Source organism: Cinclus cinclus, chromosome 13 (assembly GCF_963662255.1).
Source record: "Cinclus cinclus chromosome 13, bCinCin1.1, whole genome shotgun sequence".
In the NCBI taxonomy this organism is placed as follows: domain Eukaryota; kingdom Metazoa; phylum Chordata; class Aves; order Passeriformes; family Cinclidae; genus Cinclus; species Cinclus cinclus.
In genome coordinates this window covers 21,601,613-21,629,214 of record NC_085058.1, presented here as the reverse complement: position 1 = coordinate 21,629,214, position 27,602 = coordinate 21,601,613, and the positions used below count along the sequence as shown (strand labels likewise).

Genomic DNA, 27,602 nt, shown 5'->3' with positions numbered 1-27,602 from the left:
TTCGGTCCGGGGTCGCTGCCGGGGGGACCAGACCTGGCGCTCGGAGTCTGCTCCCGTGCTTGAGTTTCGGCGCGGGGTGGGCCGGACCCTAGGGCTGGGTGGCAGGGGGAGCCCCCGGTCGTTTTGCCGTCCGCTTTCAGCCGGGAGAGGTTCCGTTCCCTTCCGCACGGTGCGGGTTTTCGCCCCGGCGGGCGTTAAGGCGAGGCACCGGCCGAGCGGCCATCGGACGGCGGGGGCACCGGGCAGCGCCGCGATAGGGCCCCGCTGCTCCAGCCGTGTCTAAACGGTGCTGGGACTCTACAGGCCCGGCCGTCCCTGCTGCCGCCCACCCTCTGTGGCAAGGGAGCGTTCCGTGCGGGGCTGGATCTGAGCCTGCACTGCTGGAACACGGGGCTCAGGGTCACCCGTAACTCGCTGAGCTGGGGGAATCGTCCTGCGTCTGGCAAATTCCTGTGCCGAATTCCCCCCCACAGCCTGAGAAAACCGCTGCTCGCCCTGGTGCACAGTGGGGCTGGTGGGTGTGTGCTGTGCCGCTGCCAGCGCGGCCGCTCGGGGCAGAGCGGGGCTCGGTGGCCGTGGCTGCGGCTGAAGCCGTGCAGTTCATCCCTGCAGCGCAGCACAGCAGGCCGGCCGGCCGCCTTTGCTCCTGACAGCCGGAGCCAGCCCTGCCCTGGTCTGCCGTGCCGGTCTTCCTGCCCTGCCCACTGCCAGTTATCCCCACTAAGCCCCAGCGCTGCCGCCTGGCTCTCGCCTCCCAGGCAGCAAGGGCCACTAGTTCCTGCGCAGCTGCGTGCCCCCGTAGCCCTTGGCCTGGCCAGCGCCAGGAGGCGTGGCTGCTGCCTGTGGGGCCGGACCACCGCGCTGCACGGCGAAGCTGGGGGAGCTGCTGGGAATCCCGCTGTAATGGTTGCGATAAAGTGGGGAAAGGCTGGGACCACGGTCGCTTCTTGGGGGTTTTCCGTAAGCAGCCGGGTGCTGCCTGTCTCAGCATGTCTCAGCTTCCGAGGAGCGTGAGGTTTCACAGCGTTGGAGCGAATGGCTGGTGAAGGACCTCCCCATGCACGCATCCTGCCGCAGAAGATAATAGTTTCTCTTAAGTTGGGTAAAACTGCGTCACAAGCCACTACAGCCACATCTGCCACCTTCTGCCGGCTTCTACGAAGAAAGGAAGAGGTTTTATCTTCCATGAAATCTGCTTGCTGGCAGGGAAATTTAGGAAGCAGGAGGGCAGAGCTAAGTTTTAACAGTTCACTGGCAGTGGCGGAGTAGATGCTCTTGTGCTTGTGTGGCAGACGCCGTTTGGGGTGAGGCCAGCTCTGGCAGCCAGGAAAGCCCAAAGCTCATGTGCTTTTCCAGTTGGTGGGTCAGCCCTGGAGCATGATCTCTAAGGGAGTGCAGGAAGTGTTTTTCTTTTGGTGTCCTTGGTCTGGGCTGGGAGACATCCCTCTGGCAGCATCTCCTGCAGCCAGTCTAGGGGAGAGCAGATCCAGTTTTTGGCAGTAGTACCACCCTGGTCTGGTCCCAGAACTGGCTGCAGAGGTCCCAGGGCCACCATGGAGGCTGTCTCTCTCCTGGAGGACTCTCCTTGGCCTATGGAGATGCCAGGGCTGGGCAGATCCGGTTGGGTGACCACGATCTGGCTGGGCTGCAGGTGGGGGTGGCTGCCCCAGGCATGGGGGCAGGAGGCCCAGCCCCTTGCAGCCCCAGTTGGCTGTGCCTGGCATCCTGACTCAGTCCCTGCTCTAGTTCTGGGGAAGGGTGTCCCTGCAGTGCCATCCATACAGACCAGTTTCTGCCACAGGCAGAAATGGGGGCTCTGTCCAGGTATCTCCTGCTTCAGTGTGTCCCTGCATGAGACAGGGTTTGCAGAGCTTCCTTGATACCCTGAACCTGGTGGTTTGCCTGAGCAACTGAGGTATTCGTGCCTTTATAATCCTACAGCACCTTTATAATCCTACAGCACCTTTATAATCCTACAGTACCTTTATAATCCTACAGTACCTACAGCCTCCACCAGGAACAAGCAATAGTGGATCTGTGTGCTTGTTGGTGTGTTTCTGGCCTTTGTGTGCAGGGGACAACTACAGCACCCACTCTGTGTTTATGTTGTTAATGTTGGGGGTTGTCACAGTGTGTTCCCACCTGGTGAGTTCTGTGCCACGTGGCAAAGAATAAGATTTAACAGGGCTTGGAGGAACAGCTGGCCACAGTAGCTAAGGGAAAAAGCTTGGGGATTGCACATAAAGCAGATACTGTCCTGTTCAGGTGAAGCAAAACTAAAGACCTGGGCAAATAGGGAAATGCCTTAAAGCCTGGCTCAGTTCTGTGGCTGCATGGGCTGGAGGCCGTGGCAGGAAGATACCCTTCACTGTGAAGTCTTTCTGCCCTGTGTTCCCTTTCCCCAGTGCACTGGCTGCTGACATCAGGCTCTGCAGAGTACGGCTGTTGGCAGCTGGGCTGCAGCAAGGTGTGAGGCACTTCGTGGGGCTGAGTCCCCCATTCCTGGGGTGGTGTGAGGCTATGGAAGGCTAGCAGCCATTCCATGAGTGAGTCTGGAGCATGGGCCAGTCTGCCTCTCAGTGTGGTTCCAGCCACACCTACTGGTCATTGGGCTGGGTTTGTGTGTCCATGCTTGTGAGCACCCCCTCCCCAGCCCACCAATGCTCATGGGCACACAGCATTCCTACTGCTGGGCTGCAGGTGGGCTTCCAGCCTGGTGTTCCCTGCCTGTGTGTGCTTGTGTTCCTGTGCATGACATTCATGTGGAACGCCCCAAGTGCCACAGGCACCTTTTGGACTTGGGCTGGGCAAGGATATCCCTGCATCTGTACAGCAGGTGATGACAGGGTGCTATCACAGGACAGATGATGGAAGGGCACGTCCCGCAGCCCAGAGCAGCGGCAGAGCCAGACTAGGGTGTCGATCAATACCTTGGCAGTATTACAACTGCTGCTAACAAAGCCTAAGGCAGAGAGTTACAGAACCCACCTTGAGGAGCTGTTGTTTGTATCTGCAAGGACAAGGTCAGGGTGTTTGGGCTGAGCCTGAGTGCCTGTCTCAGTGAAATGTTGTGTCTGGGAGCCAGAGCTGAATAGAGCTGCTGGAGCCAGCAGGACGATCCCGTGGAGCACAGATCCTGCCTGGGCCATGGCAGTCCCCCAGTTCCCTGGGCACTAAAGGGTCTGCTGGTAGTGTCCAGTGTGCTGGGAGAGGGCTGGACAGTACACCAGAGGGGCTGTGGGCTCACCTCTGCTGGCATGGGGGGTAGAGCTGGCTGCTCTGTGCTGGGTAAACCTAGTATTGATTTCGTCCATCCAGATGTTTCTGTCTGCTGTTGCTGCCTCTTACTTGGTTTTCTCTGCTGGTTTCTCTGTGTGGGCTCTGCCCTTTCCCTGCTGTTGCCCACTCACTGGCTGCTTTCCCCTGCAATCCTGCAGGTCCCTCAGGCTGGGGTGCCTGCAGGCAGGGGTGCAGTCCCATGCTGCTCTGCCTTGCAGGGAGCTTGGGCAGATGGGCAGTTGTATTCTGCAACCTGAAAGCTAAAATGAACCTGATTTTTCCATGAAAATGGGTTTCTATTGATTGTGTGAGCAGCCAAACCACACCAGTGTGCTCAGTGAAGGGCAGTGTGTGGGACTCCCTCCCACCCCCAGTGAGCAGTTTGGCCCCTGTGGCTGTAATGAGAACCCCAGAGGATCCTCGCAGGACAGGACATTATGTCTGGCTGGCAGTAGTGCTCCAGTTTGCTGGGCACTGCCACATGGAGCAGCTGCTCCTGCTGTCTCCTGGGCTGCGCTGGTGCCTCTGAGCCATGGTCCGAGGGTTTGTGATCCTAGCAGATGTGCAGAAGTAGCTGTTTCACCCCCTCGCTGCATTGTGGCTGGGACAGAGAGGGGTGCCCTGTGAGGTGAGTGGGGCACAGCAGCTGCTCAGATCCATGCTGGTGGCCCCACTCTCCGCTCCTTGTGCAGCTGGGCTCGAGGGGGCTCTGGGACAGTGGATCTCCTCCGGTCCTTGGCATTGTGCCACCTGCAGCCAGGTGCTTCCCGACCCAGGCATTTTCTTTGGCAGGGCTGTGGGGTCAGTGCAGGTCCCAGGCCAGGGGCTTGCGTAAGAGCGTGATTCTTCCTGCCTGCCTGCCCCATGGGGACAAGGGCCCTTTGTCAGCTCCTCTCAGCACCGCATGTCACAGGGCCGGGTGCAGCAGCTCCTCACCTGCCTAGGCACGGCTGCCAGCGCCCAAAAGAGGCATCCAGAGGTAAGGTTCATGGGTGGGGCAGGCAGCCCACCTCCCATCCTCCCACCCACCACCGGTCCAGACTCCAGCTCCGGACCTGCCCCTGTCCATGTATCCTCCATATAACCTCCTGGGGCACAGCTGACTCCCTGTGCCCCCAAGGGCTAGCCTGGGCTTGCCAGCTACAGGGACAGCTGAGCATGCTGCAGTGACACTGGGGTGAGTGCTGCCTGTCTGGTGGGTGCCCTCTCCCCTGACGGGACCATGGCCCTGAAGGTGGTCCTGGGGCACCATAGCCCCTGTGGCTGGTGGTCTCTGGTGCAGCACTTGGGGCTAGATGCCAGGGTCAGCCCAGCCTGAATACCTGCAGCCAGGGTGCTGCCTTGAAGAACTAACCCAGTTTAGCACAGCAACCTGCCCTGTGCTAGATTTTCTGGGCTGTTCTCAGCATCTCGGTTACCAAGGTGACTGTTTCCTGTGTGATTGCTATGCTTCACGATCTCTATCATGGTATCTGAGTGACTTCCTTTTCTCTGTAAAGAGCACTAGGACCTGCTCCTGCCCAGGACTGCCAGACTCTTCGCAGGTGTGGAGGATTCAGGTCAGTTTGGGTTCAGGTCACTTTGGGTTCTGCTGCATTCGTGTTGCTTAATGACACAGTCCCATGCCGACATCGGGTTTTTCTTTACAAATGACTGAAGCTGTGTTTCACTTCTCACCTTTTCTCCTTGGTGGAAGTCTTTCTCTTGAAACGGGGCTTATAGATTTTCGTTGTGTTGTTCCTTACCAGACAGTTTCTCTGTCAGGCTGCTGCACACCGACCTGGGGTTGATACGGACCCCATGGGAAGTGCGATTCCTGCAGCCTGGCTGGGGAACTCCCTGCTCCGAGGTCTGCCAGGGCTGGAACAGGCTAATCTGGTGGGGCTCATGTCCTGCCAGCCTCGTGTCGCGGCATAACGCACCACTAGCTGCACCAGGTGGGAGACGGGGCCTCTTCTGCGTGCCCTTCACGGCAGGCATCCTTACACCCCGGCCAGTGCCGCAGGCCCATGGCGCGGGTTCACGTCTCCCACAGCGCAGATCGGTTTTCCTGCCTGGGCTGGCATAGGTATCCCCCGGTGGCAAGAAGAGCCCCGTGCTCGGCTTCAGGAGCAGCCGTGCAAAACCCCGGGCCGTGCCCGATACTGGCGATGGGGAACTGCCCCGATTCTGGCAGTGCCCCGGGCGGGCGGTGCGGAGAGGCTGCCGAGGGTCCGTGCCGGACCCGGCGTGGCAGCACGGGCCGGGAGGGGCGAGCGGCGGTGACGGCATCCGGCGGCGCCCGGCAGAGCGGCGGCCGGGCCGGGCCGGGCCGGGCCGTGCCGAGGGAGCCGCTCGGAGCCGGTGGCTCGGCCGTCGGGGCGGGGCCGGGCGGCGCTGACAGCTGCGCGGCGTAAACAAGCGGCCCCGCCGGCCGCCCCGGCCGCCCCTGCCTGGGCCGGGCCCGGCTCCGGGGCGGGCGCTCCGGGCGCCCCGCGGCGTGACGCGGCGCCGCCGACAGACGGGTCCGGCTGCCGACGGGACGGAGCGGATCGGGCAGGCCGCGCGGTAAGGACGCGGGACCGGGACCGGCCTGGGAGGGCTCGACGCGCCGGTGACCGCGGTTTGACAGCTGGGGCGGCGCTGCTGGACGGGACTCGGGCGGTGGCGGGGCTGGGCCCGGGGCGACCGGCGGGGCCGCAGCCGCTGGGCAGCCCCAGGCTTAGGGCGCTGCCGGCGGGGATGTGCGTGCTCGGCGGTCCCCGGGAGCGAGCGGGAGTCCGGGCGGCCGCTCTTGAGGCTGCGGCGGGGGGCCGAGGGGAAGCCAGGCCGCGTCCCAGCCCGGCCCGGCCGCCGCCGTCCGGAGCTCTGCCGCTGGAGCCTCCCCGCGGGTGCAGGCCCGGGCCCGGCGCTCAGCTTGGGGCCGCTGGGTCGCTGCTGTGCGGGGCTGGGTCCCTTGGGCAGCGAGCCCCGGCCGGGCCGCGGTGCGGAGCCAGGAGTGCGGCTCCGGACTGGGTGCGGCGGCCGGGCTGTTCCAGCACGCCGTGGTTCGCTGGCGGCGGGGAGGCACCGCGGGATCCGGGCTCTCCCCCGGCGGCCGGACTGTCCCCACGTGCAGCGGTCACCGCCGGAATGGGATGGCTGCTGGCGCCGGGACCTATGAGGTGGGGCAACTGCCCGGCCTGGAGGTCAGGTGTTGGCACGGACACTGGTAGACCACGGCAGATGATGTTCGGTTGTGCCGTGCTGTGCTGTGGGCCTTGGCAGTCTGGCACCCGGGGCTCCCGTACAGCCTCCGGCCGGTGTTCGCCGCTCTGGATGTTTCGGCGGGTGGTCCGGCCCGGGGCTGGCCGAGGTGTGGTCCCTGATGAAGAAAGCCCGTTGTGCCAGAGTCCTGCACTGTCTGTGCCGTGCCTACGGCGGGGTCTCCGGCAGCTCCTAGGAGCTCTCTCCTCTGGCAGCACCGCAGGCTGCCGGCTCGCTGTGGCCGCTTCTGGACGGAGGGGGATGTGGCTCCTGTGGGCACTGCCGGCTCTCACCTTTCCAGCTGTCTCTGAAGCATGACCAGATATTCCAGGGTCCCTCTGGAGCTCCAGGTGTGGAGCTCACCCTGGCACCATTATGTCGTGGGCTCCCTTACACTGGGTTGGTCACTCCCTGCTCTTTCCCTACAAGATTCTTGCGTTTGCCCTCCCACAACGTATGAGCTGTTCCTGGGCATCCTTGGGTTCATACTGGAGGTGACGGTGTGCCCCTTTTCCTGGTCCTGGTTTCCACCGGGTTGCGGGGGTGAGTCACACCGGTGTCACCATGTTGTGCTCCAGAGGAAGGGCAGAGCTGAGCTGCTGCTGGTGACAGGCAGCACAGCACTTTCATGGCTGCCGGGCGCTGTCTGGTCTGTCTGGTCAGTGGCTGGGGAGATGAGAGCCTGGGGCTGTGCTAGCTGGAGATCAGGAGCTCCCCTTGACTTTCTTCCTTCCATTCTCATTTTGCTGGGATTCCTCACATAGCACCTGGGGACGTCTCCTTTGGTCCCCCCTTGGGTCTGGAGAGGCAGGCCTACTGTCCCAGTTGCTCCCACCTCTGTACGCATAAAGTCCCATCCCATCTGGAGCAGGGGTAGTGGCAGCAGGAAGAACAGTGTCCCTGGCCTCACCTCTCCCCTCCTTTCGTGCCCTCCTCTCCTCCTGGTTGATTTCCTGTTTATAAGCAAACATTGGGTAATAGGCAAGATAAACAAGCATCTCCATGCAAGGGCAGACATGTGGGCACACTGCCAAGCCAGGTGGCTCAGTAGCTGTCCCTGTGTTGTGGGGGACAGCAGGGGCTGTGTTCCATGGCCCTCTTGCCCAGTGGCTGTCCCACGTCTTGGCAGGTGCAGCCAGCCCTCCCTAGGTCTGAGGAAAGGTGCCCTGCGCCTGACCACTGTCCTGTCTCTCTGCAGATCGTGCTTCTGTCCTGGACGGTCTGTTCCTGTGCTTTTGTGGGCTTGGCCCCATGTGGGCTTGGGCTGAGCCGGGACCAGCAGGGCAGAGAGGCCAGTGTGCCTCGGAGTGCTGACGCTGGGAGGCTGCTGGACCTGCTGCTCCCAGGACCCTCCTCCTCCCCAGCTCGAGGAACCCCGATACTCTGATGGATCTGAGGCCCTGCTCGCTACTGTTGCTCTGGACTCTGATGGTTGCCCTCACTCTCCTGGACCAGGAGGTGCTGGCCCAGCATATTTACACCAACACCTGGGCTGTGCTCGTTCCTGCAGGACCCCAGGAGGCTGACAGGCTGGCCAGGAAGCATGGATTCCTCAACCTAGGCCCGGTAAGTCTTCTGCTTCCCTCTTCTCATGGAACTAGTGTTCTCTGCCATGGTCTGGGCAGAGGCTGAGCTTAGTCCTAGATCTGGCTTGGGGCCTCTTTTCTGGCAGCAGGGTCACTGTGTTTGTGCCTGTTTGCTGTGGCCTTCCAGCATCTTCTTGGATGGTGGAAGTTAAATGTGTGGAGCCAGGGCCTCTCCCTGTCACTGGGACCTTCTGGTGACATAGCATGGCACAATGTAGCATAGCACACTGTTTGCTGGATGGGGAAGGAGGAATAGCCCATCCTAGTGTGAAGGAACTGGACTGGAAGTGCTGTGTGATGATGGATGGGAAGGCTTCCAGATTCCACCGTTGCTCCCCCACAGCAAGCTGCCCAGTGCAGCATGGCCTTGGCTGAGCAGGACGACAGCAGCGCCTCTGAGCTATCCCCAGAGGGGTCTGACAGCAGCTGTGTGTTGTTACCCCTGAACTGTCCTTGACAGAAGGTGTGTCAGCAAGTCCCCCCAAGGCTTAGCTTTCCCTGCCATCAGCCAGGGAGCAGGCAGTGTGCGTGGCTGTGCTGGGAGTGAGCTGTCTCTCTGGGAAGGAAGTGCAGGGTGAAATCCCAGAGGAAATTGCACAACTAGTGGCTGTGGTGTCAGGACCTTGCTATGAGCAGCTGCTGGGAGCAGTGACAGTGGGAAGGTGGCTGCTGCAGGAGCCAGGGACCTTGTCCTGCCACCCAAAAGGAGCCCTGCATGGGCACTGGGTACTCAGGGCCCCCTGGGTCAGGGAGCCCCAAGTCCTCCAGGACTTGTGCCAAAGGAGTGAACTGTGGGGGTTGTGGCTAGGCCCCAGTGAGGGTGTCTGCATTGGGTGGGCCATGGCATGACCCTAGGCAGCTGCTGTCGGTGTGGAAGTGGCTCAGAGCAGATCTCAGGGGAAAGAATTAGTCAAGCCAGGACAGCTGCCATGCACAGAGGATTGGCAGAGTGGCATGTCCCACCCGACTGGATCTCTGATGAGACCCCTTGGAGTGGGGATGGGGCTGAGGTATCATCAGCCTGCTTCTGGCAGTACTTCCCATTATGCTATGGTGCCTGGTCCCAGGCCTGGCTGCCAGGGCCGAGGGGCACTGGTTCTGTGGCTTCATCTCCACAGTACAGGGCCTTATGCCTCCGTTGAGATCCCAGGCCTGTCATGAGTTCCAACCCTGTGACCCACAGGGGCTCTGTGCCAGCTCTGCCCTTGTCTTTTCCCCACACTGTGTTTCTGCAGTTGGAGGCTGGCACCTCTTCCCAGCTCCCCATCCCCTCACAACAGTGAGCCTGCCCTTGCAATCAGAGCCCCCCCATGTGCTGCAGCAGCCCAGGCTGTGGCAGGAGCTTCTGGTCTGGGCATGTTTTCTCCTGTTCTGGAGCCTGTCCCACTGTCTGCACTGTGGGACAATGTTTGCATGGCCAGGGCCTTGCAGAGGGGTCATGGCAGTCCAGTAGGAAGAGCATGGCTGGAAAGAGCCTGGCTTTCCCTCGCAGGTTTCTGGACTGCTGCTCCTGAGGGTATGTGCCATTGGGACAGGATGTAAAGCCAGGCTGGGTGTGGGGGGACTGGATGCATCTGGCAGTGCCCCAGTGAGAGGGCCCCAGCCCTTATCTGAGAGGATCCTGGCCTCAGCCTGGGGTCTGGACACTGTCCCCAAGGCTGTGCTCTCCTGGCATACCCCCAGCTCCACTGCTGCCTATGGAGTGGAAGCCAGTGACACCTTGGGCTGAGGGCCCATGACTGGTTCCAGTGGCCCTGGGGAGGGCTTGAGGAGGACATGGGGCAGGGGGGGTCATGGGTCAGAGGTGGGGGCTGCATTTGGCAATGAGTGAGGTGGGTGTGTGGTGGTTTGCACTGCTGGGATTGTGCAGAGAAGGGGGCACAGGCATTGCCTCCCACTGCTGGGATTGGGGTCACTGGGGAAGGGCACTTATGGTGTCATTCCTGGGCTGTCCTGGCAGGACAGTGCCATCCTGGGAAGGAGTGGTCCTGTCTCCCACAACACTGGGCTGTAGGTCCAGCATGTTGCTTCACTCTCATTGCCCTGGTCAGGCATACAGGCAGCCTTCTAGCCTTGGGACTGGCCGGTGCAATTGGGAGCTGTGGCCAGGGCAGCAGCACTGAACGGGAACCAGGGGCACGTGGTGCTTTGCCCTTGCTGAGGACAGGGACGGTGGAGATTAGGGTGGAAGTGTGTGGGCTGGCCAGCTCCTGGCTGCCACCACAGTGTCAGTGCAGACCTAATCCAGTTGGATGACCAGTCAGAGCCGTGATCTGTGTGCAGGAACGATCTGGGCTCTGTCTATACCCCCGGAGCGGGTGAGGGATGCTGTGGGAGTGCAACCAGCCTGCATTCTTCTACCAGCCCTGTGCAGAGGCTTTGTACCTTGTACACCTCCTCAAGGGCTCTGAACTGACAGGCATCCTGGGCTGTGCCAGAGGAACAGGTACCAGGGTTTGGGGTGAAGCATGTACCTGGGAGAGCCGGGTGCTACCCTGTGCCTGAGGCTGCTCAGCTGTGTGCACCTTGCTCGGCCCAGTCTGTCCAAATTGGCAGCACATCTGCAGAGCTCTAATAATCTGGGGAGGTTTGTAAGGCCCAAACAAACTGTTTTGGGGCAGCCTGAGATGGAGGAGGGCGAGATGTTGTCATATTCCCACAGCCCTTGCAGCCCAGCCCCTTCAGCTCTGGCACAGCCTGGGCAGCTGGATCCTGCCTGTGGCTGCTGCCTGGGCTTTGTGTGACTCACAGGGGGCTGGGTGCATGCTTGGCCCCTTCTCCCCAGTTAGGGCAGGCTATTGAGCTGGGAGGCCCTGGGTAGCCAGGGTGGGGGCCATTGTGTCCAGTGTACGGGAGGGGATAAGGAAATGACAGTGCTGCAGAGGGTTTGGGGTTTAAAAATAACCATCTGGGCGACAGCACGGCCTCCTGGCCATACCAGCTGTGCTGGATTCCCATCCTACCCCAGCTGGGCTGGGCTGTGCTGGACTCCCAGTCTGGGCTGTCTCCACATGGGAGTGGAGCTGTGGTGAGCACAGCTTGGCTGCTTGGCAGTGGGAGTTCAACCCCACTGGGGTTGGATGCCTACATGCCCCCTGCTCTGCCCCACTGAAACTAGCTATGCCCCAGGTAGAGGCTGGCATTGGCTGGGTGTTCCAGTGGTGCACCTGGGGAGAAGCTAGCAGCCTGTCCAGATGTGCAGAGGCTGCTGCAGACCCAGCCCTGGCTGGGACCGCCTGGGTGTGGGGCCTGGAACCGCTGGGATCTTCTTCCAGGAGGAGCTGATTGACACTTGGAGAGAAGCAGTGGTTTTGTCTCCTGAGTCTGGTGTCTCTCACAGGCTGACTCTGAAAGGCCTGTCCCTCTCTGCTTCTGCTTGCCTGGGGCCTTCCTGCCAGGGCAGCAACATTTTTGGACAGTGTGAGACTTGCTGCCATGTGGGACCTGCGGGAGGGTGAGGTGCACAGCAGCTGCATTTCTGCTACTCTGGGGTCTTCCCAGCTGCCTGGGCACCAGCTGCCACAGCTTCTAGCAGGAGGTCCCGCCCAGAGTACTGGACATAAGCTCTCCAGTCACTCTGGGGTGGGGGGCCCAGCCTGTGCATGGCAGCCCTGGAGCTCAGGATTGCAGATACGAGGTGTAGAGAATCGGGGGGACCAGGCTGTTGTGTCTGTCCCATGAGCAGCTTTTCTGTGTTGCAGATCTTTGGCGACTATTACCACTTTCGGCACCGTGGCGTGGTGAAGCGCTCCCTCTCGCCCCACCAGCCCTGGCACAGCCGCTTGGCCAGGGAACCGCAGGTATGAGTGAGGAGCACCTGACTTTGGTCCCGGGCACTTTTCAGGGGCACGTGAGCCAGTGCTGGCCACAAGACAGGGCTGAGCTGCCTTAACCATTCTTTGGCAGAGGCAGGTGGGAGCCCACCGTGTGTCTGGCAAGGGCAGGGGGTTGGTGGAGCCAGCATCACTAGCCTGTAGGTTGTTGCAATCCCAGGGTCTAGGAGAGCCTCTATTCCCAGGAGAGCTCTGTGTACTTGTATACAGTACAAGGTGTGCAGGGCAGTAAGCAGATCCCAGAGCAGTGGCATGTGGGGGCTGCTGTTTTCCCCATCCTCTGGCTTCAGCCCAGGCCCTGGAAGGCATGTGGTATGGCAGCTCTCAGCAGCCTGTGTCTCAGTGCAGCTTGGCACTCTGACTGTCCTGCTCCACTGGAGCACAGCCTTTGCAGGGTATGGCCACGCAGAGGGCCTGGGAGGCTGGACTGGGGGTGACAGTAGCTCTGACAGGTCCAATACTCTGCCAGGCCAGACATGACTGTGAGCTTCCCAGGGAGAGCCCCTTCAGGCAGGTTGAGGGCTGGGGTCATGGGGAACTTGTGTCATGAGGGGTCGGTGGGGGACCCTACACCTTCTCTGCCCTCAGGTGCAGTGGCTGGAGCAGCAGGTGGCAAAGCGCAGGACCAAGCGAGACATTTTCATGGAGCCCACGGACCCCAAGTTCCCACAGCAGTGGTACCTGGTGAGTGTTGGGTGAGGAAGGGACATATGCGAGTTTGGGGACACAGATGTGGCAGAACTGCTGTCAGGCAGTGGCTGCTAGGCCAGCAGAAGGGAGGAGAAGGGGTAAGCCTGGGGCAAGCATTCAGTGCTGTGTTATGGGAACACCCCAAGGAGGAGGCTCTGCTCACAGAGCTGTGGCTCCTGGCTGGAGTGCTGGGAGGGCTGTGTGGAGCTCAGGGCTGGACTAGGAGGTACAGCCTTCAGCCTGGCCCAGTAATGGGTCCGTGCCTCTGCTTGCTTCCTGGAGCTTGGGCACAAGCCTGATCTTTGCAAAGGGTGCCTTGTCAGTGGGATTCAAGCACAGTCTGGGCCTCAGTCTTGCTTTCAGAGCGGCCCTTCTCAGCTATTTGTGCCCAACTGCGTGCCCAGGTCCCTGGGGTTCATTGTCACAACCCACAGAAGAGCTGGGTGAGAGCAGGGCGGGTTTTGGGCACATACCCATCACAGTGGTTGTGGCTGGGTACATCTCCTAGTGCCAAGGCTTCTCTTGGCAGTACAACACAAACCAGCGGGACCTGAATGTGCGCCAGGCCTGGGAACAGGGCTACACAGGCAAGGGCATAGTGGTGTCCATCCTGGATGACGGCATTGAGAAGAACCACCCTGACCTGGAGGCCAACTATGTGAGTTTGGGTGATAGTGTGGGGCAGAGTGCTATGGGAGCTGGTCTGGGCAGCTGTGTTCATGCAGGGCAACCCCAGAGCTGTGAGGTCTGATGCCCACCATGGTGGGACATTAGAGGTGGGATTGGAGCCTGCTCATCTCAGGCTCAGTGTAGGCACAGAGTATAGGCATGGAATAAGGGCAGTGGGGCTTGGTGGCTAAGATAGACAGTCTCCAAGTGTCCAATTTGTCTTCCAGGACCCAGGGGCAAGTTTTGATGTTAATGACCAGGACCCAGACCCGCAGCCCCGCTACACACAGATGAATGACAACAGGTGAGGCAGGAGGGAGGGGTGAAGATGCAGAGCCTAAGTGTGGCAGGGACTTAGTGCAGTGCCACCCCACATGGGCCGCTGGAAGCTGTGAGGCTGGCAGCATACTCCTGCCCCATGGGGAACCCTTTGCCTCCTTTTTTAATATGAGCAGCATCCTTTTTCTACTCAGAGCCAGTATGGGTTGTTCAGTGCCCTGGCTCTGGAACAGGAGGGCAGTTGGAGGAGCCTTCATTGGCTACCTGTTTCGAGAGGACAAGAAGCAGCCTGGGTGGGGGCTGCTGGGGCTACAGCCAGTACTGACCCCTGTGCTTCTCACACCCTATATGACCATGCTTCGTCCTGCTTTGGTTTCAGACATGGCACGCGCTGTGCTGGGGAAGTGGCTGCTGTGGCAAACAATGGCATTTGTGGTGTTGGCGTGGCGTACAACGCCAGGATCGGAGGTGGGTGCTGCCCTACCCTGGGTCCTGTGAGCCTTGAGTGGCTGCAGCAGCAGCTGAGCTGGGGCACTGCTGGCTGCAGCAGCCCTGTGACAGTCCGTGGCACAGGTGGCAGCAGGGCTTGGAGGGTTCTCACCAGTGGCACTCTGCCTGAGCCAGTTGCCTGTGACATTTGCTCTCTGGCCCTAGGTGTGCGCATGCTGGATGGGGAGGTGACTGATGCTGTGGAGGCCCATTCCCTGGGTCTTAACCCCAACCACATCCACATCTACAGTGCCAGCTGGGGCCCTGAGGATGATGGCAAGACTGTGGATGGCCCGGCCCGGCTGGCAGAGGAGGCTTTCTTCCGTGGGGTTAGCCAGGTGAGAAGGAGGGTTTGCTGGGGGAGCGCTGGCCTTATTCCTGCCCCCCTCCCAGGTCTCCCTTCCCTCTGCCTGCCCTGGTTGTTGCCCTGGCCCTCCCAGGATGAGCCATCTTCCATCCCATCTCTAGCATCAGGCTCTGTTAGTTTTTCTTGTTCTTCCTGTGTGATGGTACTGAGTCAGGACTCCTCCCATGTGGTGTTATCTCACTGCTGTGAGGGCTCCTGTGTGGGATGCTCTCTCCCTGGTCTCCCAAGCCCTCTTCTGGTTCTTGTCTGGTTTGTGCCAGCTGCTCACCCATGCTTCCTCCACCCATCCTCCCCCACTGTCCCTTTGTGCTGGCAGTGTCACCTGCCTGGGGAGCTGTGTCATGTTCTGCCCAGGATTCCCTACGGAGAGATGCATGTGGTGCCATGCTAACTCTATCACATCCTCTGCGAGGGTAGCGGCCACATTTGGGTGCCGAGGCACGGCTGGGACTATGCTGTGGCTCCTGCAGCTCTGCTAGGCACTGCAATCCCATGCAGACAGTCAAGTGACTTATGAGCAGAAGAAGACTTGGGCTCCTGGAAGCCTCACGTTGTTTGGGCCTCCTCCTGCTGGTGTGTCACCCACTGGGACAGCCCTGGAGCCTCTGCCGAGGTGCTGGGCACCCCTCTATAGGCATAGTGGTGGTGAGGGTGCCCAGTTAGGTGGCCTGTGACTGGGGTGTCATGCTGTCCCCCGTGTCCCAGCTGTATCTGCTCTGTCTCTCTGACTCAGGCTGGCACCATCCATTTGTCATCAGCTCCAACCTGGGGTTTCCTGTGTGTGGCAGTGCTGGTGCTTGCCCTCACCCTGCCTCTGTTGCTAGGGCCGAGGCGGGCTGGGCTCCATCTTCGTCTGGGCATCTGGGAATGGGGGCCGTGAGCATGACAGCTGCAACTGTGACGGTTACACCAACAGCATCTACACACTGTCCATCAGCAGCACCACACAATACGGCAACGTGCCCTGGTACAGCGAGGCCTGCTCCTCCACCCTCGCCACCACCTACAGCAGTGGCAACCAGAATGAGAAGCAGATTGTGAGTGGGGGCTGCTGCTGTCCACAGGCTGGAGGCTTAGGGGGTGGGATGTGCTTGCAGCATTTCCTGCCCTGGCATTTCTCCTTGCAGGTGACAACTGACCTCAGACAGAAGTGCACCGAGCTGCACACTGGCACATCGGCCTCAGCACCCCTGGCTGCTGGCATCATCGCCCTCGCCCTGGAGGCCAAGTAAGGGCAGGACAGAGGGGGCTGGATGGGGGTGGCTCTGCCAGCCCCATGCAGCAGTGGCACCTGGATGTGGACCTGCCTGGGGTCAGCAGGAACTAGCACTGACCTGAGCTCCATGTCTCCCTGTAGCAAGAACCTGACCTGGCGGGACATGCAGCACCTGGTGGTGCAGACCTCAAAGCCAGCTCACCTGAATGCCAATGACTGGGTCACCAATGGCGTTGGCCGCAAAGGTACTGGGGTGCTGAGGTGGGACCAGGGTCTCCCAGTCCCACATGTACCACTAGCTGTGGGGTGCTGAGGCAGAGTCCCCTGGCAGCCCTGTGGGTGAAGGAGGTAGGAGGGCCCAGTGAGCATGCAGCATGGCCAAGCAAACATCCGCCACTGGGTACCCCCAGGACCGGCACTGACCCCTTCTTTGTCCACAGTGAGCCACTCGTATGGCTATGGCCTGCTCGATGCTGGGGCCATGGTGAGCCTGGCCAAGAACTGGACCACGGTGGGACCTCAGAGGAAGTGTGTCATTGACATCCTTGCAGAGCCCAGGTATGGGCTGGTGAGCACAGGAGAGGAACACTCGGTGTCTGTTCTGCACAGGAGCTTGAGAGCCTCTGGACCAGAGCAGGGAGTGGGGAGAATCTGGGGGACTGAACTGCTGCTGAGACCCTTGGAGCATCCTCCTGTGAGAGGCTGGGGAGAGCTGGGACAGGCACCTCCAGCCATTCTGTTCTGACATCACTGATGAGCCTCCCAGCCATGGGCCTGGCCCAGTGGATGTGGGCAGACTGGGGTGCTGTGGTTGGGGTGCAGCCAGCACGAGTCATCCTGGACAGAGGGGCTTTTCAGGGGGCAGACAGAAGCTCCTTTGACTCCTGCTTGGCTGCTGCTGCCTCAGTGCAACATGTGCAGTCTTGTCTGTGGCCGGGGCACTCCCTAGGGGCTCCTGGGTGGGGGGATCATGTTCCTATGGATGAAGGGAGCTGGGGCTGGGCCCTGCCCTGACCCCTCTGGGGAGCCAGCCCTGTGTGGATACAGCAGGCACGTCCTGTGCTGGCACCAGCATAGTGGGGGGAGCAGCCACATGCCAGCAGCAGGATGGGGATAACTGCCCATCCCTGGCTGTGCGCACAGGGTGTAGCTGGCCTGTAGTGTGTGAATAAAGGGCCTATTCAGGGCTTGCATGGAGTGGTGCCTGGGGAGGCAGCTCTGCGTAGTGCAGTTCCCCCCTGCCATGCCCAGGAGCCAGGGCACCCCTTCTCCTGCCTGGTCCCGTCTGGGAATGGTACAGTGGTGGTGCCACTCTGACCTGCTGTGGATTTGATTATCGCTCTAGCTGCCCTGGTGCCCAGTCCCCAGGACAGCTGCAGAGCCCCACGGCAAGGAATGGGGACTGTGGTATGTCCCTCTGGTCTGAGGCTGGTCTCACACATACCTCTCCTCGGCAGGGACATTGGAAAACGTCTTGAGGTGCGGCGGAAGGTGGATGCCTGCCTGGGGAAAGCCAACTACATCAGCCGGCTGGAGCACGCGCAGGCCAGGCTGACGCTGTCCTACAACCGGCGGGGGGACCTGGCCATCCACCTGGTCAGCCCCATGGGCACCCGCTCCACCCTCCTGGCTGCCAGGTGGGTGCTGGGCTATGGGGTGCCCCAGGCTGTCCCCTGGCCTAGGCTGGCACAGGTGAGTTTGGGGTATGTTAACACCCACATCCTGCCTCTTGCTCAGGCCCCACGATTTCTCAGCCGATGGGTTCAATGACTGGGCCTTCATGACGACACACTCGTGGGACGAGGACCCCTCTGGGGAGTGGGTGCTGGAGATTGAAAACACCAGTGATGCCAAGAACTACGGTAGGGGTGTGCTTCCCCATCCACTGCCTCCCTCCAAGTTGGGATGTGAGCTGTGTGGTCACCCAGTTTCCCCCCTGCTCCTGAGCTGAGGAGTCAGGGACATCTGGGATGTTTTGGGTGATTGGCTTAGGAGAAGCTGGACTTGGGCATGTGGGATGGTGCTGCAGCCCCTCTGGGGCAGTAGGAGTGCAGGCTGAAGGAGACCGCATGCCAGCTCACATGACCCCTGCCCCTTGGGACTCCTGTGCAGGGGCATGGCCCCACAAGATGCACTCTCCCAGGTGGTGGGCACAGCCCTGCTGACCCCTGGCTCCCTCTCTGTGCCGGTCATGGACATGGGTGGTCTCGTGGGCAACTCTGTGGTCCTCACTCTGCATTGTTGCAGGCACGCTTACTAAGTTCACACTTGTGCTGTATGGGACGGCCACCGACTCCCCCAGCCTCTCCAACCAGCTGGAGAGCAGTGGCTGCAAGACCCTGACCCCCAGCCAGACCTGTGTGGGTGAGTATGGGGACAGCATGGAGGGAATGCGGGCACAGGCAGCCCCCAGCCCATGCTGACCCTGCCCATGCTGCACCTGCCTGTCCTACAGTCTGTGAGGAGGGGTACTACCTGCACCAGAAGAGCTGCCTGAAGCGCTGCCCTCCTGGCTTCGCACCCGGTGTCCAGAGCACGCACTACAATTTGGAGAACAGCGTAGAGCCTATCGCACCCCACCTCTGCCTGCCCTGCCACCCCTCCTGTGCCACCTGTGCGGGACCTGGCCCCAACCAGTGCCTCACCTGTCCTGCACACTCCCACTTCAGCAGCCTGGACCTCTCCTGCTCCCACCAGACACAGAGCAGCCGTGCATCCCCTGCCCTGGCAGATGGCGAGGGACCAGCTGAGGCCCCTCCTCCAGTCAACTTGCCTGTCCTCATTGCCAGCCTCAGCTGCATCCTCATCGTCATCATCTTTGTCACCATCTTCTTGGTGCTGCAAGCACGCTCAGGCTTCAGCCTGCGGGGTGTGAAAGTGTATGCCCTGGACAGCGGGATCATCTCCTACAAGGGGCTCCCCTCCGACATCTGGCAGGAGGAGGGTCCCTCTGAGTCGGACGGTGAGGATTACGAGGCCCACAGCGAGAGGACTGCCTTCATCAGAGACCAAAGTGCCCTTTGATGAGCCCTCCTGCCCCTCCCTCCTCCCTGCCCAGTACTGCAGGGCTGGGGCAGGTGAGGCTGAGGGGCTGTGGACTCTGCCCCTGTCTTCTTCCTGCACTGCAGCAGCCCGGGGCTCCCACCCACTGGCACCGTCCCTCAGCCCCAGTCTGGGGGCCAGGCATGGTCCTGCAGGCACCATCCCTAGCACAACACCGTCCCAGTCTTGCACCATCTCTCCTGGCCCTGTGTCCGTCCTGTGCCACATGCCGCGGTGGTTGGTGGCAGTGGTGCCCCTGCTAGGTACAGGGCTGCTGCTTCACAGGGGTCCTGCGTGTTCTCCAGGGTGGGCAGTGTGTGAAGTCCCTGGGTTGCCATGGCTCAAGGTGGGCTGGCTGGGGCAGGGGTGTCTTTGCCCCTAGGGCTGATCCCAGCCTGTGCCACGGCATCCCCCTGCCCCTCCCACCCTTTCCCCCTGCAGAGCTGTGTCCCAGGCTCAGTTTGTTGTGTCCCAGCTCCCTGCCGCCTCCTCTGGGCCTGACTGCTTCCTCCCGTGCTCTTCGACAGCAATAATGGCCAGGCCTCAGCTGCTGCTGCCCACTGCCTGCCCATCCCACCGCCACTGCCTGCAGCGGGTAGGGGCCCTGGCACTGGGGAGCATCAGGCTGGGCACCACCTGACCCTCTGCCCATGGCATAGCCCACACCTGGGCAGGGACCCCTCGCACAGTCCCTGCTTTGGGGGGCTGCCTCGGGCCCCTTGTGTTCTGCCCCTGGGCAGGGCTGTAGGTGCTGCTGGCTGGGACTGTCGGGTAGCGCCAGTGCCAGCACTGCCCCAGCTCTGCCTGTGTCCTGCCTGTGCTGGGCAGTGCCCAGTATTCCTGCAGCCCTAGCCCCCTGATGTGCCTTGCCCCCACTTGGTGACAATCTGTTCTGCTCCCCGCTGGAGCCCTTCCCCTTGCTGCCCCTTCCCTGTGGGCTGGGGGCCAGTGCCACAAGCCCCTTTGCCGTCCGCTGCCGCACACCGGGGCCGTGATGCAGGTTCCAACCTGCGCCAGCCATGGACGGAGCCACTGGCCAGGGGCCACAGGACTATTTTTCTATAACAACTTTTTGGTGCACAGTAATTTTTTCTTGTAATTTAATCAGCCAGGAGCTGCCTCCTGAGCCTGTTTTTAATTTAATGGATGTGGATATAACGCTAGAGAGACTGAGTTATTAAATGTTCAGAACTATGCAAACCAGCTCCGCTGCCTGTGCTCTGTATGGGTGCCTTAGCTGGGGCAGTGGCCTGGCCATGGAGACTATGGGTCTCAGGGTCACCCAGATCTCTTCAGGTGCAGAGGGTAGAATGGAGCCCTGCCTGCAGCCCTTCCCCCAGTGCCAGGGACTGCCCGTGCCTGGCTGTAGGCAGTAGCCAGTGCGGGGCAGCTGTGGTGGGTACAGGCAGGGAATGTCTCTCACCTGAGTGAGGGGAAACAGCTGCTTATAGGGATGTGCATTGAGAGCAGCTAATTCAGAAACTGTCTGCGTGGGGGTGTGTGTGCATGTGAAAAGCCTGGGGACCTTGCACGCCTTTCCCACAGCGTGAGACTCAGTCCTTTCACCACAGCCTGGGGTCCAGCTGGAGCCCGTGTCCAGCACCACTCTGCAGCCAGAGCACGATGCCCCTGGTGCAGGAACGGCCAGGCTGGACTTGGAACCCACTCGTGCTGTGGCCAAGCTGCAGACACAGCCCACCGAGCCCCCCCACGGGTCCCGGCCCCCACAAAAGAGCCTGTTGGGCACAGAGGCAGGTCCTCTCTGTGGAGTCCCTCGGCGTCGTGTGTCTGGGACCGCACTGGTTTCCTGTGGTCAAGAGCGAGGTTCCCGTGGCACGCACGGACTGCAGCGCGCTCGCCCTGCTCTGCTCCTCTCACGAGGCGGGGCTGGGGCCGGGCAGCAGTCGGGGCTTCCAAAGAGAGCCGGAGCTGTTGCACTTGGGGTCAGACGCAGCGCCCTGACCGCTCAAGAGCAGCCTGGCGCGGGCGGGGAGCGGATCCACGCTGCCTGGGGGATGCTGAAGGGATATTCGTGGTGGGAGAAGCAGAACGGTGGCAGCCGCTGCCTTGGAGCTGCTCCAGGGCGAAGCCACCCCACTTTGCTCCGCTCTAGGAAGGCGAGTCAGCAAAGCTCCCGCCTGACACGCTTTTACCCTCACTTCCTCTAAAAGTGGAATCGGCCCGGTAGTGTCCTGCAGGTGACGCTGGAACTTCTCTGGCCCCGGAGCCTCCCTGCCAGTCACAGGTAGAGGGCTCAGGCCAAAACACCCGGTGGTGTCCAGGCTGAGCTGAGTGGAGCTGACCTGGCCTGTGCCCACTGGGCAGTAGCAGTGGTGGTGGCAGCTGCCCCTGTGCGATGCAGCTACCAGGGCTGAGCAGTGCCACCCGTGAAGCCCTTTGAAGGGGGGGTGTCCAGGGCTGCCACAGGGAGTGTGATCCTGGCTGTGTGAATGCAGGGTGGCAGCAAGGGCTGGGGCATGGCACTGTGGGTGTCCATCAGTGGCTGCTGTGTCCTGCTGCCTTTCACGGTCACAAGGGCCAGTCTTGGGGATGGTGACAGGGTGGCCACCCTTCAGTGGGGCCGCACAGAGTCCTCGGGGTCCCCCAGGTCCTGCAATCTCTTAGAGACACAGGGACATGGAGCAGGACTAGGAGTCAGGCAGGAGCAGGCATGGCTGAAGGGGCTTTGGTGGATGAGACTGGTACTGAGTAAAGGTTCCACAGGAGTAGTGGAGCCTCAGGTACAAAGGGCTGGACCTGGTGGTGTTAAGCCCTGGTGTGAGGCCTCTGGGAGGGGTGTTGGGGCTGGGAACTGCCCAGCTGCAGCAGAACTGTGTGCTGGGGCGGCTGCTGGAATGGTGACTGGCAGGGAGGGGAGGAAGCACAGGAAATCTCGCAATGGCTCTATGGTCAGCACTGGGTTTCCTGTTCCTCCCCAGGAACCAGAGCTGCACCAGGTCCAGACCGCACCAGTTCCAGCCCCAGCAGGACGCCAGCCTCACAACGAAGACTAAGCAACAAACGTAGGTTGGAAGGATTCTGTCCTGGTGGGATACTAGCAGAGACAAGGGGCTCCTTCATAGGGCTGGGGGTTGGGTGTTGGTGAGATCAAGGGCTGTGCTAGGGGACATCCTGCCCTGTACAGGGAGGTGCCCCAGCACGCTCCTGCTGCATTCTTGCTTCAGGGCAGGACATCTGGGGACTGCCACTGGCATCAGTTTGGCTCCCAATGGCCTTACTGGAGTCCCGTGTGCTGGGATGTGTCCAGGTTCAGCTCCTTTCTCTGGGGCTCAACATGCTCTTCTGCTTTTGCTGGCTTCCCACCAGTGCCCTGGCCCCTGGGAGCTCTCACACTGGGCACAGTGGTGACAGTGCCAATGGGCAGGACAGGACTGGAGCTGCCAGAGAGGAGGGGCTGGTGCCTGCCAGGGGTGGGGGCACGGCTGCATTGCCCTTGTGGAGCAGCCCTGTGCATGGCAGAGGTGACACTGCTGTGTACAGCTGTGTACAGCTCCACAATTCCTCCTTCCCAGCACCATCCCTACAGGCCCCAGCTCCCACAGGGCTTGAAGTACTCACCCCTCTCTTTGAATGTGCTTTGCAAGGCTGTTTGCAGTGAGTGGGGGGGGTTGTTTCTGCTGCACAGACCGGATTATGGGGCAGGAGGGTGTGAAATGCAAAGGGCCCTGGCTACAGGTGCAGGCAGTGCAGGGCAGCAGCACTGTGGCTGAGACTGTCCTGCTGCCCCACAGACTTTCCCTGGCTGGGCAGCAGTGCCATGGGCTTTGGGCCAGAGCTGTGGTGCCCACAGGGGCACAATGCACTGCTGCGGCTGCAGGATGGGGAGCTGCAGCTCCTGGAGCTGATGAAGAAGTGGATGTCACAGCGGGCCAAGAGTGACCGGGAGTATGCAGGGATGCTGCACCACATGTTCTCCCAGCTGGAAAAGCAGGAGAGCGCTTGGCAGCTCCATGGTGACCGAGGTGGTCAGGTTGAGAAGGTAGGGCTGCCCCAGAGTAGGACTGCACCCTGCAGAGCCCAGTGTGGTGCTGCAGGATGCCATCTCTGCGTCATCCCTGACTCCCTTTCTTGCAGTCCTGGTGGGTGCTGGTGAGCCGGACAGAGACGCTGAGCCAGATCCTGCGGCGGCATGCAGAGGAGCTGGCGGCGGGGCCGCTGGCCAAGCTGAGCCTGCTCATCCACGACAAGCAGCAGCTGCGCAAGGCCTTCAGTGAACAGTGGCTGCAGCTCAGCCAGGAGTATAGCCGGGTATGTTGGAACCAGCAGGGGAACAAGAGAATGTGCTGGACCCACTCCCTGACCATGCCCCTCTCCAGACAACGCAGCAGGAGATGGAGAAGCTGAAGGCACAGTACCGCAGCCTGGCACGTGACAGCGCCCAGGCCAAACGCAAGTACCAGGAGGCCAGCAAAGGTACCAGCCTGGCCCCTGTCCCCTGCCTGACCTTCCAGCTTCCCTCATGGGTTAAGGATGGCTGGAGCACCCTGCACTCTGTGGAAACTACAGCCCAGCTTGGGGTGGGTGGGGGTTCTGGGGTTGGGCGGCATAGAGGGGAGCCTAGCCAGGCCACCAAGAAGACAGGGAGAAGTCGGGGGGCCTTGGGACAACACACTGTGGGTAAGGAGCATCCCTGTGTCACAGTGTAACCACCCCAGGCTTGGTCCCTCTGCCTGCACTGGGAGTCTCTCCCAGCCTTCACTGTCTGAGCCCTGCCCCAGTGCTGGGACAGGTGATGTGCTTGGGGTTTTCCACATCTTCTCTCCACAGACAAGGAGCGGGACAAGGCAAAGGAGAAGTATGTGCGCAGCCTCTGGAAGCTCTATGCCCTGCACAACCAGTATGTGCTGGCTGTGCAGGCAGCTGCATTGCACCACCAGCACCACTACCAGCGGGTGCTCCCCAGCCTGCATCAGTCCCTTTACAGTCTGCAGCAGGAGATGGTCCTCGTCCTGTAAGAGCCCTGCCTGCCCTGCTGCCCATCCCATGCCCCACTGCCCACCCCTGTGCTCCACTGCCAGCCCTGCACCCCGCTTCCAACCCCTGGGCACTCCCATGACCCCTCAGAACCAGCAGTGCTCCCGCAGAAAGGAGATCCTCAGGGAGTACTGCAGCATCAGCAGCCTGGTACAGGAGGATATGCTGGCCGTGCACCAGGAGATTGCCAGTGCCATCCAGGCCATCGACCCTTCCACTGAGTACAGCAGCTTCATCCAGAGCTACCAGTATGGCTCCACACAGCCACAGCCTCTCTGCTGGCTACGGCCCTGCTGCTGTTGGGTGGCAGTTGCCGGCCTGGGGCACGTGGAGGCAGAGCTGTGCTGGGTGTCCACAGGTACGAATCTGAGATGCCACCAACTGTGTCCTTTGATGAGAGCCTGCTGGAGGACACAGAAAACCTGGTACCAGGAGAGCTGCAGCTGAATGAGCTGACCCTTGAAAGTGTCCAGCATTGGTGAGTGGGACTACCCGTCAGCAGAGGCAGGTGAGGGGCAGGGGCTAAGGCCCCTGCTGGCACATGTCTCTTGCAGCCTGACATCAATTGAGGAGGAGTTGGTGGCTGCCACAGAAGCTGTGAGTATCAAGGAACAGCAGACGCAGGAGCTGAAGGCAGAGATCCATGATGAGGAGCAGGGCCGGAGTCCTGCGGAGCGGTGAGGTGCAGCAGAGGGGGGAGGGGGGGCGAGGGCAGCGGGTGCTGACCGCCCTGTCCCCTCCCCAGGGTGCACTTGTTGGGCAGGCGGCAGGGGCTGCATGTGGTGCGGCAGCAGCTCGAGGGCTGCCTCTGTGCCCAGGCCAAGCTGCAGGTGCAGCGGGACCTGCTGGCCAGGAAGCTGGCAGAACTGGGCACCAGGGATCCCCTGCCTGCCCTGCCTCTGCCAGAGGATCGGCAGTCCATCTCCTCCACGGTGAGTCAGCCTTGCCTCCTGTGCTCTGGCAGCTTCAGGGATGGGGTGCACAGCTGATGCACAGCCCATGCCTCCATCCAGGAGCAGGAGAGGAGCGGGGCCAGTGCACTGGAGACCCTCAAGAATCACATCACAGGCATCTTCAGCCCAAAGTACTCCGTGAGTCCCTGGGCACCTCCAGCCACCCTGCTCTCCACCCAGCTGCCTTGCTGAGCCTGTCCTCTCCTTTCTGACCACACAATCCCCCTTGCTTCAGCACCAGATTCTGCTCCCACCTGCTCTGGGCACAGCTTCCAGGCACTGCTGCTGCCCCACCTCTGGCACAGCTCAGGAGTGTGCGTCTCACCTTTTCTCCTTCCAGCTGCCACCCCCCATGCCCCTAATCCCCGACGTGCAGAAGCCGCTGTGCCAGCAGGTCTGGTACCATGGGGCCATCCCACGTTCAGAGGTACAGGAGCTGCTGACCTGCAGCGGGGACTTCCTGGTGCGGGAGAGCCAGGGCAAGCAGGAGTACGTGCTCAGTGTGCTGTGGGATGGGCAGCCCCGGCACTTCATCATCCAGACTGTCAATGTGAGTGACTACAAGCAGGGGGGATGGCTGGGGTGGCCTTGCATAGGCAGGCACAGGTTCCTGCCCATCACAACCTCTCGGCCTCCCTCTCTGCAGGACATGTTCCGGCTGGAGGGTGACAGCTTCCCCACCATTCCTCTGCTTATCCAGCACCTCCTGCAGAGCCAGCAGCCCATCACCCGCAAGAGTGGCATTGTCTTGGCCAGGGCTGTGCCCAAGGTGATACAGGCAGTGGGGAGCAGGATGGGGCCCTCTTTGCAGGAGCCTCTGCCTGGCCCTTTCTCCTGTTGGTGGCTGGGCTGAGAGCCACAGACATGCTTCTCCAGCTAGACAGGGGGACTTGGACCTGGGGCCCTGCCTGAGAAGGGGCTGCAGGGTGTGTGGACCAGGGTCAGCTCACTGGTGTCTGTTTGCTGCAGGATAAATGGGTGCTCAACCACGAGGACGTACTGCTGGGGGAACGCATTGGTCGGGTGAGATGGGGTGCTGTGGGGTCTACACGAGGGCAGGACTGTCCTCACAGGGTCTGCAGGAGGACACGGGTTGCCTTGTGTACTGTGCATGGTGAACCGAGCCTGGTACACCTGTGTCTTGGAAGGGTAACTTTGGGGAGGTGTTCAGTGGACGCCTGCGTGCTGACAACACCCCCGTTGCTGTGAAATCCTGCCGGGAAACCCTTCCACCTGATCTCAAGGCCAAGTTCCTGCAAGAAGCCAGGTCCGTGTGGCCATCGGGTTTCTCCTGTCACTTCTGTCCATTCTTGGAGCTGTTTGACCCTGCTGGGACTGCAGCACCCTTATGATGAGGGCTGTGTCCCTGGGCTGACTCGGCAGAGTGCCCTGGGGATGGCAACGGGTGGCTTGTGCCCAGGGCAGCCGGGCCCCCCTACACTCACTGTGCCCATCCTTGTCCCCACAGGATTCTCAAGCAGTATAGACACCCCAACATCGTGCGGCTCATCGGTGTCTGCACACAGAAACAACCCATTTACATTGTTATGGAGCTGGTGCAGGGTGAGTGGCCCCATACCCGCGGTCCCCATGGGGTGGATGAGCCTGTCAGGTGTGCCTGGGCACCCACCCCTCTGCAATCTGGGCACAGGGGGGGACTTCCTGACCTTCCTGCGCAGTGAGGGTCCCCACCTCCGGGTGAAGGAGCTGGTCAAGATGACGGAGAATGCTGCTGCTGGCATGGAGTACCTGGAGAGCAAGCACTGCATCCACAGGTGGGCCCTTGGAGAACAGGGGGGGAGCCCTGGAATCCTCACCACCCATCCCCTGCCAGGTGGAGCCCCAGGGACAGCTGGGCTCACGGCTGATTGCCTGGGGCTGTCTCAGGGACCTGGCTGCTCGCAACTGCCTGGTGACGGAGAGGAACACCCTGAAGATCAGTGATTTTGGGATGTCACGGGAGGAGGAGGATGGCATCTATGCTTCCACAGGGGGGATGAAGCAAATCCCTGTCAAGTGGACAGCCCCTGAGGCACTCAATTATGGTACAGAATGGAGCTGGGCATAGCCTGGCACCCCACAGCTTATCTTGAGCCAGGAGACTGGCACTATCCCACTCCCACACACCTAGTCCTGGGGAGGGAGGCAGAGACCTTGAGCACCTCAGAAGCATGGGCACAGCTGGGCAGTGGTGACATGTGTGTCTCCTGCCAACACGATTCATCCTGCCCCATGTCCCCAGGCCGATACAGCTCAGAGAGTGATGTCTGGAGCTTTGGGATCCTTCTGTGGGAAGCCTTCAGCCTCGGTGCCGTCCCCTATGCCAACCTCAGCAACCAGCAGACGCGGGAGGCAGTGGAGCATGGTGGGGGACATGGCTGGGGCTGGCTCCCGAGAGCCACCATGAGCTGTGGGTCCAGCACTGTGGAGCTGTGCCCGTGGGATGGCCCAGGTGGGGTTGTGGGGGGTAAGAGGCTGGTGATCCATGTCCCCATCCCTGTTGCCCCAGGTGTGCGGCTGGACCCTCCCGAGCAGTGCCCTGAGGAGGTGTACCAGCTGATGCAGCGCTGCTGGGAGTACGACCCCCACAAGCGGCCCAGCTTCAGCACCATCCACCAGGATCTCATTGCCATCCGCAAGAGGCACCGGTGACAGGGAGCACCAGGGGCCCTGGACCCATCCCATGGCAGTGCCTGGGGGCACAGCGGAGCCCTGTCTGGGCAGCGGGTACTGCAGGGTGGCTGTGTGGTGCTTGAGTTCCAGGGCAGGGGCTCCTGCATGCACCAGGGTGGGACATGGCACCCACAGCTCCTGCCCAGCTTCATCTTGTACAATAAACACATGAGCTCTGCAGCTGTGCATCTACGAGCTGCGAGGGGACACGGACTTGTATTGCACTGGGATAGGGCACTGGTACATGGCACTGGGACAAGACACACACTGGGATGGGGCACTGTAATGATGCACCAGGGCAGGACA

General features: G+C 61.3%; 2 protein-coding genes across 13 annotated transcripts; both read left to right on the top strand.

The window, feature by feature from the left end:
- Window positions 1–1,068: 1,068 nt before the first annotated feature.
- On the top strand, window positions 1,069–19,878 carry FURIN (furin, paired basic amino acid cleaving enzyme). 7 transcript variants are annotated; one of them, XM_062501680.1, is made up of 17 exons: window positions 4,234–4,258; window positions 4,779–4,838; window positions 7,703–8,070; window positions 11,792–11,890; window positions 12,512–12,607; window positions 13,143–13,271; window positions 13,510–13,586; window positions 13,941–14,029; window positions 14,216–14,388; window positions 15,242–15,454; window positions 15,545–15,645; window positions 15,775–15,878; window positions 16,074–16,191; window positions 17,091–17,270; window positions 17,371–17,495; window positions 17,881–17,997; window positions 18,089–19,878. In XM_062501680.1, the coding sequence occupies exons 3-17, from the start codon at window positions 7,891–7,893 to the stop codon at window positions 18,655–18,657; spliced, it is 2,370 nt and encodes a 789-aa protein (XP_062357664.1). In that variant the 5' UTR covers window positions 4,234–4,258; window positions 4,779–4,838; window positions 7,703–7,890; the 3' UTR covers window positions 18,658–19,878. The 7 variants fall into 7 exon arrangements, with proteins under 7 accessions (XP_062357665.1, XP_062357664.1, XP_062357662.1 ...); XM_062501681.1 differs by lacking the exons at window positions 4,234–4,258; window positions 4,779–4,838 and adding an exon at window positions 1,069–1,102; XM_062501678.1 differs by lacking the exon at window positions 4,234–4,258 and having other exon boundaries at window positions 4,765–4,838.
- A 1,019-nt stretch (window positions 19,879–20,897) lies between these two features.
- FES (FES proto-oncogene, tyrosine kinase) lies at window positions 20,898–27,568 on the top strand. Of its 6 annotated transcripts, XM_062501345.1 has the most exons (20): window positions 20,904–20,920; window positions 21,615–21,698; window positions 22,428–22,675; window positions 22,771–22,944; window positions 23,013–23,109; window positions 23,464–23,647; window positions 23,781–23,918; window positions 24,029–24,148; window positions 24,225–24,347; window positions 24,416–24,602; window positions 24,684–24,761; window positions 24,964–25,173; window positions 25,270–25,392; window positions 25,593–25,646; window positions 25,772–25,890; window positions 26,092–26,186; window positions 26,275–26,398; window positions 26,511–26,668; window positions 26,866–27,033; window positions 27,133–27,568. In XM_062501345.1, exons 3-20 carry the CDS (start codon window positions 22,454–22,456, stop codon window positions 27,273–27,275), a joined length of 2,517 nt encoding a protein of 838 aa, XP_062357329.1. In that variant the 5' UTR covers window positions 20,904–20,920; window positions 21,615–21,698; window positions 22,428–22,453; the 3' UTR covers window positions 27,276–27,568. The 6 variants fall into 6 exon arrangements, 5 of the variants coding, with proteins under 5 accessions (XP_062357332.1, XP_062357329.1, XP_062357330.1 ...); XM_062501346.1 differs by lacking the exon at window positions 26,866–27,033; XM_062501343.1 differs by having other exon boundaries at window positions 26,866–27,568.
- The last annotated feature ends 34 nt before the right edge of the window (window positions 27,569–27,602 follow it).